Source organism: Carassius auratus, chromosome 3 (assembly GCF_003368295.1).
Source record: "Carassius auratus strain Wakin chromosome 3, ASM336829v1, whole genome shotgun sequence".
Taxonomy (NCBI): domain Eukaryota; kingdom Metazoa; phylum Chordata; class Actinopteri; order Cypriniformes; family Cyprinidae; genus Carassius; species Carassius auratus.
This window is the reverse complement of record NC_039245.1, coordinates 2,738,936-2,751,312: the sequence shown is the minus strand read 5'-3', so window position 1 is coordinate 2,751,312 and position 12,377 is coordinate 2,738,936. Positions and strand designations below refer to the sequence as shown.

The following is a 12,377-nucleotide window of genomic DNA, read 5'->3' as shown; positions in this document are numbered from 1 at the left end:
AAAATCAAGTTTCATTACAGCTTTATAATTCCCAGGTATTATTACAAATAAAAATATATATAACATTTAAGGAAAAATGTCAATATCAAAATGTTCAATTTGCAAAAACAACTCATTGAGCATCGGCTTCATGCATCTCTAAAGGCCTTACTGAGGTCAAGCACATCATCAGTCTTGATGAGATCCTCCGGTCGGGTGAGAGGTAGTTGAGTTTCTGGTTCTCCCTGCAGCTGTAGGGACAGCGAGCGCAGCATGAAGAACATGCGTATAGCCTGCAGGGAAAAACACACACACACACACACACACACACACACACACACACACACACACAAACACACAATTAAAGAAACTAATCATAAACATGCAGCATCAAATGATTTGAATCTTCCTGGAATTTATGTCCTACATGTGCTAAAAGTCCTTCTAAAATATACTTTAAAACATTCTAAATGTATATCAAATATAAAAATATTATATCAATGTAACAGAGTGTCTTAAAAGAGGGAACACATTAGTCTGATGAAGATTTTAATTTCATCTTTGACATTATCAAGAGTTTTCCTGAGATCAGTTTTAGTACTGACAACTGTAAATTTAACAACTCTTGGAACCACTTTCAAAACTATCAAATGTAGAAAGATAAATAAACTTTTCTATGTACATGTTAAATGATAATAAAAAATCTAAAAATAAAACTATTTAAATTGCTGCTACAGTCTTGTCTGAATGATTGATTGAATTTGAAATATATCTAATAGTACTGATTCAATGCTGTTGAAGTTATACTGAGAATCGGCTCTGCGCACAAAACCAAGTGAATAAATGTGTTTGAATTTAACCAAGACGTGCATTTGACCATTCATGTGCACAGCTGCATCTCCAAATAAGCACATGAGTCTTCAAAACCAGATGCTTTTCATTCAGACCAAATTTAAGTTGATACTCTGTATTATAGATAAAGCAGAACGCCATGCATTGTTATATATCTGAAGCACATGAAATCCATTTCTAAAAAGCTTTGGACGGTTTCCCAGAAAACGAAGAGTGCACACACTGGCCAAAGGAAAAGGTTCAGGGTAGACGTTTCACAAAAAAAAAAGACAAAATATTTGACAAAAGGCCAAAATACCCAACAATCGAATTCTTTTAGCATAAGTGTACGTTCATCACTGACCCTGCGTGTTCTCTCGACATCTCCACAGGGCAATCGCTTCACAAAGTCAATGCCGGTAAGGGGGGTGCCAGTAGGAGGAAGTAAAATGGATGCATCCATCATAAGATACTCCACATTCAGCGGCTTACTCTATACACACAGCACACATAAACAAAGAAACAAAAAATATGAATCACTCAATGGGCTTGTTGACCCTGGTCCAACAAACACAAACCCTCTTGGAATTTATTGGTTCAGTGTGAACTTGACAGTTATGTTTCACAACATTTGAAATCCAACAGCTATGAATCGTTTACTCATTTTCATTTCATTCCAAACTCAAATGGCTTTCTTTTTTTTCTGTGAAACACTAAAAATAAATTTTGGAAGAATATCTTTGCCACTACTTTCAATATAAGCTAAAAGACCAGCAACATGTAAAAAAATAATTAAAGCGGACTATATGGCTTATATTCCATACTATTTTATGCTCTATGTGGTCTGTTTTCCAAAATGTTTATTACTTCTAAAGACTTTGAATATAGAGTCAAAAATGAGTGTTCCATGGAAGGATGAAAGGAGGATGAGTAAACATGATCATTTTAGCTAAAATAGTTATTTAGAAAAAACTATACTCCAAGGAAACAATGTTTTGTAAGAGAAAGTAGTATAAACGTAGGCTGCACTAGCCACTCCTAATCCAGTAAATGTCTGAAAGAGAACAGATTTCCTCTCACCTCAGAAAGATGTGTTGCTGTATCATCATTATGACACAGTAAGAGTAAGGTTGCAAAAAAGATAACTTTCATGTGTTTTGTAAGGAAGCTTACCATCATGCTCCTGTACTCATCCTCAAACATGTCCAGGAAAATCTCCTCCCCCTGTTGAAAGAGGTACATTACAAGGAAAGAATTACCATAAAAGAAAACATGATACATGATGCACTACTGTTGAAAAGGTTGTTGGAGTCAGTAAGATTTGGTTATATATATATATATAAATATATAAAGTTTATTTCAATTTAGAATTGTCAATTCATCAATGAATCCTGAAAAACAAAATAATAAATTCAACCAAACGTATTAAGCAGTTGAACTGTTTTCAACATTAACAATATTAAGACATATGTGACCACAAAAGCAGTCTTAAGTGTCAATTTTTCAAAATTTAGATTTATACATCTGAATAAATAAGCTTTTTTGTTTGGTTTATTAGGATCTGACAATATTTGGCTGAGATACAACTATTTGAAAATCTGAAATCTGAGGGTGTGAAAAAATCTAAATACTGGAGAAAATCGCCTTTGAAGTTGTCCAAATGAAGTTCTTAGCAATGCATATTACCAATCAAAAATTACGTTTTAATATATTTACATTAGAACGGTTTTTGGATAAAGAAAAATCTATATTTTTGACCCAATCTATATTTTTGGGCTATTGCTAATAATATATGTGGTCCATATATGTGTGTGTGTGTGTGTGTGTGTGTGTGTGTATGTATATATATATATATATATATATATATATATATATATATATATATATATATATATATATATATATATATATATATATATATATATATATATATATATATATATATAAAGTCTACATAAACTACATCCCACAATCCCTCAGAGAAAGGTAAACAATACTTTAAGCTAAAAAAAATTAATGAAACTCTCAAGCAACTATAACCATTTTCCTTAAACAATTCAACTTATTCTAGAATGTCTACTATACTATATCACATTTTTAATAATTAATTATTATTAATAAGTTATTTGATATGTGTTACCATCTGACGCCAGTAGTGTAGAGAGATCAACTGTTAACATGAATCACTCTGAACACTCATTTCCATGAAAATCCCCATGGGAAGAATGAAGGGAGGGACATGGTGAGAAAAGTAATATGAAAGTAATATAGAGAATTAAAAGAGAAACTGAGCATTAGTTAAATTATTAAGAACAGTCTGACTCTTTCACTTATAAAGTACAAGTCATTTTTGGCCACTGCATAATTCCCATGCTTTCACTTCTGTTATTTCATAGTTTTGACTTCACCATTATTCTATAGTGTAGACAACAGGAATGATAAAGGAACAGTAGGTGTGTCCAAACCCGTGACTGCTGCTTCACGTGTCTGCCCAGATTCTTGGAAGAGCTGGGACACACTGATCCATTATGAACACACACACACACACACGAGATGCAGATGAGATACCAAACCTTGGGCCCTCCATTACCCCAGAACAGAACATTCAGTACTGTGATTATTTACATACATTCCTCACTTGCAATAACAGAGGATTTGGATAATATCCATCGGAATGCGAAGACTGCAAAGCGCATTCTGAAAAATTTCTTTCTTTGAATTGTGAAAGCAAAACTGGCTGTTGTTCCCACATCCGTTAAATGGAGTCATAGCAGAGCACTCAAATTTCATGAAAGAAAATGACTTTGGGGAAAATAACTGCTATAGGCTGCAATAAAAGCTGGAAAACACGTCCTTCAATGTTGAGACAAATAACAGAGAGGCCAAAATCCACTAGTGCACTTATTGTGCAGGAATCAGTGTGATCTAGTCTTGTTTAATTGTAGTTTGCTTTCACATAACTGTCCCAATGTGTATAAACCACAATGAGTACTAACAAGTTTCAACAGGAAGCTGTTGGGATTTTCCCAAATATCAAAACTGCAAAGTCTTTAAGATAAGCTGTCTAAGCCTAATTCTTCCTCAGACATTAAAGGAAATCGAACACAAGTGGAATGACTAGGTGATAATTATGAGAATTATTAGTTTGTAGGTCTGTTGCGTTGAGCTTCCTGAACTTCCACTAAGCACCTGAACGAACTGGTGACTTTTATTAGATCCGATACAAAATAAAAGACCATCTTGCCTTATAAAACTGCCTCAGAAGGTGAAGACTCTCTTCTCGGGCACCCTAAAAAAAAGGAAACATCATCATAGCAATGGTATGATCGAGTTGCACAATGTAAACAAGTAAAATGTCTTATTTCCTAAGTGCCTGTCTAGTTTCAAAATAAGAATGAATAGAACCATTACCCAATGTAGGAGAAGAATTACTAGGAAAAACCTAAGTGTGCATGCATGCGTTAAGAAACAGATTTTTGAGAAATATGTTGCAATTAGGTTTGAATAATCTCATCTGCAATGAACAACTTCGGTGTTTTTAACTTGATGTCAAGAGCCATCCTTTTCAATTGTGAAAATAACTGACGTAGTAACTGAATAAGTGACGAAGCAGGACACACAGTGGGTATAGAAAAGAACCCCCCCCCCCCCCCCCCCCAAATGATTACATTTTGTTGCTTTGTTTGCAGCCTGAAATTAAGATGGACACATTTTTTGTTTTTATTAAACTATTTACTCAGTGCAATTTAAAACATCCAAGTGAAAGATGTAACACCAGCATGTCAGAAAAAATAAAATAAAATGGAGAAACCGAATCACTGAGTTGGAAAAAGGATCACCACCTTGTGTCAGTATTTTGCAGAACCACCCTTTTCTTCAATTACAGCCTTTAATCAGTTGGGATATGCCTCTACTAACGTTGCACATCTAGCCTTTGCAGGTTTAGCCCACTCTTCTTTGCAGAACCTCTCAAGCTCAGGTACATTTGATGGTGACTGTTTGTGGACTGCAGACTTCAAGTCATTCCACAGATTTTCATTGGGGTTTAGATCAGGCCATGCAAGGACATTCACCTTTTTCTCCTTTAACCACCGTGTGCTCAGTTTTGCTGTGTGCTTTGGGTCTTTGTCTTGTTGGTAGGTAAACCTTCTTCTCATTGACAACTTTCTGGCAGATTTAAAAGATTTTCTTCAAGAATTTGACAGTATTTTGCCCCATTAATTGTTGCTGTATCATGTCAAGTGCTCCAGTCCCTGCTGCAGATAAACACATAACAGGACATTACCACTTCCATAAGAATGCTGTTATTTGGATGGCAAGCTGTATTGGATTTCCACCAGACATATTGTTGAGATAATTCAATTTTATTATCTGCCTCAGAATAATCAAGGAGCTTTTTGGCAAAGTTTAGCCGTGACTACATGTGTTATTTCTTGAGGAGTGTTTTTTTTTTTCTTGCAACCCTCCCATACAAGCCACATTTGTGCAGAATTTGTGATATTGGTGTCATACTGTATGCAGAGATGGGCATAAAATATATGAAAATGTATTTAAAATACAAATACAGCATACTGTGTGGAATTTTTTTCTACTTAAATTACATTAGATTTTTTCCTGACTTGTGCATGTCCACAACTGTATCCTGGAGATCTTTTGACAGTGTCTTGCCATCATTAGATGATTGTTTGCTTCAGTTGCACTGCCAAGGACTGAAATACTCCAGGAAAGCACTTTTTTTTGCTGAGCTGATCAAACTGAACACAGCTGATCACAGATGAAAATCAAATGGCTGTGTGTGCCATTGAGAAGGTGATTAGCTACAAATGACTGAGTTTACAAGACATTTTTTAGGAGGGGGGTGATTATTTTTTCCAGCTCAGTGATTCTATTTGATTTTTTTTTTTTTCTGATATGTTGGAGTAATATCTTTCACTTGGATGCTACAAGTTGCACCGGAAAAATACAGCTGGATAAAACAGAAATGGTCCGTTTTCAGTTCAGGCTGCAAAGCAACAAAATGTGATTATTTCTATACCCACTGTAAGCAATATGTATATTCACTGCTAATACAGTCACCACAATGCCATGCTTTCATGTATTTGGGAATAAAACCAACATGATTCAGAATGACTTAAATCTGTGTAAAGATGTGTTTTTAATGTCATTGTGTTCACAGACTTAAACTCTGTGATAGTCCATTAACTATCTATTGTGTTAATGGGTCACCAACATCTATTTAGAATAAGGAAAAAAAATAAATACATAAAATAATTAATTAATTAAAATATAATGGTTGAAGCATGAGATATCAACTATATATACGAATGTTCACATGTCATGAAAGAAATTGTAATAATATTATAATATAATATTATTCACATTTATGGTAAAAGGTATTTATATTTATATAAATATAAAAGGCATTTATATTTTCAATTAAACAAATAAATGATTTCTTTGATCATAATTTGCGTAATTTCATCACCTTATTCCTGTTTGGTTCATTTCTTTTATATATATATATATATATATCTGTGTTGATGCCCTTACCTCCAAACAGGCCAAATGAATGTCCTTTATAATGCACTGAGAGCCAGAGAGTACAGCTTGTTTCAGAAGCAGACAGCTTAACTCCAAGGTGGCAAGACGCACCTTTCCCTCTGAAACACACAAACACGCAAGCTAGTGATGACGTAGGTCAAACCCATTAGGTGAAACTGTTCTAATTTTAAAACTGAATCAAAAGCCCTCTTCGGACGGGACTAGTGTTAAAGGGGGTCGTTAGAGAAATGTGTGTTTCACAGACGTACTTGGTGATTTTAATCCCGTCCGAAATCTGCCATGTCTGTGTTTTTCTCACACAACCTCTGTGATAATTCCAGAGCAAATTACCTACTTTTTTCAGCAAACTCATTGATCCTCTGAGAATCCCGTCCAAATGCGAACGTCTGTGATTGCCAGTGATATATACTTTTTTTTTTTTTCACAGTGCGTTTCCTTGTGTGTTTTGGCCAACGTGAATTAAAGTAGATGCTATTACCACAAACATGGTTAATATATTTGACTCCCAGCAAAGAAAAAAAAAAAAAAAAATCAAGAGCTAGATCACATAAACGGCTATTGTAATATCAGCATCAAGTAAGATTACTCACGTTCATTTCTGATCTAAATTACATAATGTTTTAATTACATATGTACCTTTTATTAAAATTAAACATGGGTTTACTACAAAAAAAATTAATAAAAAAAATAAACTAAAAAAAACACACATTAACATGGTTTTGCTACTAGCTTTACCATGCTATTTGTAGTAAAACTGATTATACTAATGGTAATCAATCTATAGCCTGCGCAATGCACGCATGTGATCTCTGAAAAGCCCAGATGTACAAAACAGGCCCTCCCACCTCTGTAATAAACATGGAGATGTTAGTCCCTTCCGAATTGGTACAGGAAAATCGCAGATGTCAGGTGTTAAGGATCGAAACTAAGTCCCGTCCGAAAATGGCTAAAGTGGTTTTATGTAAAAGCAGACCAAACATGTGACCGTTTATATTATGCAATTGGGGGTATTTTAAGTGTGGGGTATTAAAATAGCTCAGATGTGTCATGTGTAATTACGGCAACAGCCAAACAATCATGTTAGCAGACAAAAATGCAGCAAACGAAAGGGAAAATCTGTGGATGAGAAGTTTTGCTTCTTGTCACGCTTTTATCACAATGGACACTGGCTAGACATGTCAAAAGAGAATGAATCATACAACATGAGGATAACAGCTCATCGTGTATATTGTGTGGTCTCAATCAGATCTATATTTTAATCCTAAATATAGCGAGTATGTTAAGTCAGTCAACCTTCAAATGTCACAACAATTACAGGAGCCCCAAAAGCAAAATTCAGCTCCAATACCTCTTAACAAAGGTGAAAGAGATCAAAGGTCAGAGGAAATTGGTTGCAACTTTTGTTACTCAAAGCTTTTGTAGAGGGCACAGAGCTAAAGAAGTGTAAATCAAAAAACAAGAGACCCTTCACTAAGCTTTATCCCACTTGGTTATGGTTGCTCACATTAACTGTTGCTTTTCAAAATGTCCCATAGAAATAAGCTGGAGATTTCTGTACAGCTTGATTTTTAGTAAAATGTGCTCAGAAAAATGGTTAAAATTGATGGGAAGTTAATGCTATCATTTAAAAAACATGGCAAGAATTAGATGTTTTGTTTCCAGTCAAGACTTGGAGAAACATGTTCATGCCTTTATCACCAGCAGGGTGAACTATTGTAATGGGCTCCTCACCGGCCTTCCCAAAAAGACCGTTAGACAGCTGCAGCTCATCCAGAACACTGCTGCCAGGATTCTGACTAGAACCAGAAAATCTGAGCATATCACACCAGTCCTCAGGTCCTTACACTGGCTTCCAGTTACATTTAGGATTGATTTTAAAGTACTTTTACTCGTTTATAAATCACTCAGTGACCTAGGACTGAACTATATTGCAGATATGCTCACTGAATATAAACCTAACAGAGCACTCAGATCATTAGGATCGAGTCAGTTAGAAATACCAAGGGTTCACACAAAACAAGGGGAGTCCTCCTTTAGTTACTATGCTGCCCGCAGTTGGAATCAGCTTCCTGAAGAGATCAGATGTGCTAAAACACTAGTCACATTTAAATCTAGACTCAAAACGCATCTGTTTAGCTGTGCATTTATTGAATGAGCACTGTGCAATGTCCGAACTAATTGCACTTTATTTTCACTGTTTTTTAAATGTAAAATCATTTTCTGTTTCTAACTGTTTTTAAAACCTTTTTAAATAAGTACATTTTTTTATCATTTTAAAAGTTTAAAAAATTTCTGAATTAAATAATAAAATGTGACTTATCTGCTACTAACAGTATGCTTTTTACGAAAAAAATAAAAAAAGCAAACTATAATTGAAATGAAAAGTCAAAACAAAAGTGAATTCAAAATATGAATAAATACTGTAATATTTAATAAATAATACAAAAATTGCACTGGTTCAAAGGCAGAGAAAGTTATTGTATGAAAATAAACGGTCTAGAATGATTTGCACTGATGAATCACAAACACTAAAATCAGATATATAATTTTAAGTACACAAGTAAAGAGAGCAGGTCCATTTTGAATTTACAACTTTAGTTTTTTTTATTTAATTTTTTTATTGCAGAGCAGAACATGCTAAACATACACAGATCATTAACTGTATAAAAAAACAGGGTTTGCTTTAGAAAGAGAAACCACTTTAGTTTTTGACAAGCAACAAGTTTGATGTAGAAACCTTAACTGACATTCACCAAACAAGACACACAGAAGAAGCTTTGTTTAAGCTGTTTGTGTACATAAAAATGTTGCACAATCACTGCATTAAAATACGAGTAAAGGACTACTCTGAATAAACAGTGAGTGTTTTGGTCTGCCCAGTCAAGTTCAGGCACACCAATGGAATTTGCAGTGTGTAAAGTTTAATTAGCGTGTCTAAGCAGGTGAAGGATTATATTTGGAATCAGTCTGTAAAGTACAGTAGTGAGAACACGCCATGCGTGTGTGTGTGTGTGTGTGTGTGTGTGTACCTGGCTGAGCAGCCTGGCTCATGATTCGGATCACTCTTTCCACCAACACCTGACTGTAAGAGCTCCTCTCTTGATTTGGCACGGGTAGCTGGATCCTCTCTAAGAGCTCCAGGTTTATACCTGCACATGCACACACAAACCAACAAGAGATAAAGAACAGAATGTTGGAATGTGATGTTGCCAATGTAAAGTGGACTAATACTTTTTAAAAGTAACTATATGACCATTGTATTATAGTATTTAGTATGCAAACAAGTTTATATGTAAGCATTTTGAATGGTTGGATAATTTTTTTTAAAATGGTAAGTAAATATTATAAAAATAAGTAATTTATTTGTGTAATGGCAAAAATTAAGTTAAATATTTGATACAAAAACCCTTTCATATCTATTACCATAATTATCCATTTCTTTTGAATGTTTTGTTCGTGACTGTTATCCCTGAAGAGACAGATGAGATACCTTTACTGTGAGACATGGCATACAGGAGACAAAGCACAAACAGAGCCTGGTAATCCTCTGAGTCACAGTCCAGTGCATTATACAACATGTCCAAGAAGGGCCTAGAACAACAAGTAAGAAGATCACAGCTATTCTTTCATTCTCTGCTGGGAATATTAAAAACAGAACAATGTGTACAACGTGCATTGCACAGTTTGTGATGACATAGTGTATTCTTTGAGTGTTGCAAAAGGCATTTACTAGGTGAGCTATTTGTGTCTATAAATCAGGCCAAACTGAGACTGGCTATAACAAGTGCTCATATCCAGACTAAACTCTAGTTACCTCCCTCCCTCCATAACTAAAAATATTCCCCAGCGGTGTAAACTCTTCTTCTTAAGTATCAAATCATGTCCATGCAGAGTATTCATAACAATCCTGCTTTTTCACATGCATGCCATGTACTTCTTGGGATAGAGAAAACAAATTAATATTGCTTTTGAAAGGCTGGTGGAATAGTCTGAACACGTCCTTGGCCCTCTTTCTGTGGAGCACGCCAATCTAAATAGGGGAGCTTTGCTGCAATTCGATGAACGGCGCATAAAAAGCCAGTTGCAGGGTCACTGGTTCAATGATAACATCCTTTAACAATGCTAACACTCATAAAGCACAATTTTGGACTACAATACAGTTTTAATAGATATACCAAACTGCTGCTTCTCATGTTTATCTTCAACTAAAAGGCGGAGCTGCAAAAAAAAATGCATCTGATCCTTAATGAAAATGTCACAGCAGGTTAGCGTAATCTGACAAAAATTTGTGGACATTCTTAAAATTATAATGTTGTTAATAGGGCTGTCACTTTTAGTTCGAAAATCGATTGCACAATCAATCGGACCAACCAAAAAAAGTTTCGAAAATGAAAATAGGGAATCGATTTTAACCAAATATGTACAACTATTAATTTTAAAATAATTAAACAATGAAAAAATATAAATGTAACAAAACTCACAAACAAGCAGAAAAAGAAAGTAAAGAAATCCGAAAGTGTAGAATGCGTTGCAAAAGCTAGACAGAAAATGCGCGCCTACAAGACCCAGTGACGTCGAAAGCAACCTCTTATGCTGCGTTCACACCAAACACGAATAGAGCGTCTGGCACAAATGATTTCAATGTTAAGTCAATGTAAAGACACGTTTACACGCGTGTTGAGGTCTCGCGGTGCGGTAGACGCGAATTCGCCTCATTCGAGCATATAGTTACAGAAGATTCTGAGTTATGAAAAAGACCATTGCAAGCTGACAGCGACCGGCTTTTGTGATGAAAAATTTGCAGTAATACCACCACCTTGCACAGCTGTACCTGAGTGTCCCTGGGACATCAGTGTGGTCGGAGCACGTCTTCTCAACTGCTGGAACATTTAAAGTTTCATTTTTTGAACAGTTGTTTGAAATGTATTGAATCATTATTTAAAATAATCTTGGAGATTTTTGAATTGACTAAATCATAAATGCAGCCGGGTTGAAGCCTGCAGTGATGTTTTTCTTTTGTTATGGCAGCCGCCCCCACTGCATATATATTTTTTCGAGAATGTTGCACTGCTGTTGCTGTTTATTATTCTGCACGAAACTTCATGCCAATAAATAAGAAATATTGCTGACTTGTGCATTTCCAGCTCTCTTTACGTTCGTCCGTTATTTGACGTTGAAAAGGGAAGCGTCTTTTTTTTTTTGACATGGAAAATGCGATTTTAAAATCGATTCAATGAACACTTATGTTTTAAAAATCGAAAATGATTTTTTCACAAAAGTGACAGCCCTAGTTGTTAAAATATGTGTGTTTTCCAAGTCTAAAGAGAGCTATGTTTTCTTCTAGGTCTGCGATTAAGGAGGTGGTTGCTTGTGTACCTGCTCCTTTGTCCCTCAGATCGTGCCGCTGCCGCGCTCTTCTCCTCGTCTGTAATGTTCTGTTCCGTCAACGTGGACACTTCAGAGATCCTACCTTTTTCCATCACCACCATCTCAATTTCTGCAAAACACAAACACAACATAGAGAGTATAACAGCAGAGATGGATTTTGGCACTGTGTATGTCAGATGTCTGTCATGGAAGATCCCCGCATAAAGCTGATCTTAGCTGTCTCAAGTTACACTAATGGATTTCCCTTGAAAAGATTATATGCCTGCAGACATTTCAAAAACGGAAACCACTTGGTTGCATTTAATAACTTTCAAAACTGAATCTAACAGCCCAAACCACAAGGGAATGTTTTCTAGAATTTTATTGTAGTGACCACCAGATTGAATTGTAATTGTAATGTATTTTTCTTTAAACATATTTGGCACTGATTGTCAGGGGGAAAACTGCAGAGTTCCGCAGAACAGATTATATATGGATTATAGATTATGTATTAGATATTTATGCGTGAATTTGTGGTCGCGCATCGCAGAGCTGGTGCAGGACGTGCATTTGTGGTTAAAAGGTATATGTAACAAAGTTCGCAGATCAGGAAGGAGGCAGTGGGAACTGGTGAACAT

At 35.4% G+C, this 12,377-nt stretch overlaps 1 protein-coding gene across 5 annotated transcripts in view; it reads right to left on the bottom strand.

Annotated features, from left to right (window-relative positions):
- The window catches only part of LOC113043209 (protein CLEC16A-like), a 56,048-nt gene that overhangs the window by 19,686 nt on the left and 23,985 nt on the right, over nt 1-12,377 (bottom strand). For all 5 annotated transcript variants that reach the window (XM_026202459.1, XM_026202451.1, XM_026202467.1 and 2 more), the window contains 8 exons: nt 11,749-11,869; nt 9,863-9,963; nt 9,402-9,521; nt 6,361-6,470; nt 4,055-4,099; nt 1,984-2,034; nt 1,175-1,303; nt 152-272 (listed from right to left, as the gene is read on the bottom strand). In XM_026202459.1, the coding sequence (XP_026058244.1) occupies nt 152-272; nt 1,175-1,303; nt 1,984-2,034; nt 4,055-4,099; nt 6,361-6,470; nt 9,402-9,521; nt 9,863-9,963; nt 11,749-11,869 (798 nt within the window). The remainder of the gene's footprint in view (nt 1-151; nt 273-1,174; nt 1,304-1,983; nt 2,035-4,054; nt 4,100-6,360; nt 6,471-9,401; nt 9,522-9,862; nt 9,964-11,748; nt 11,870-12,377) is intronic.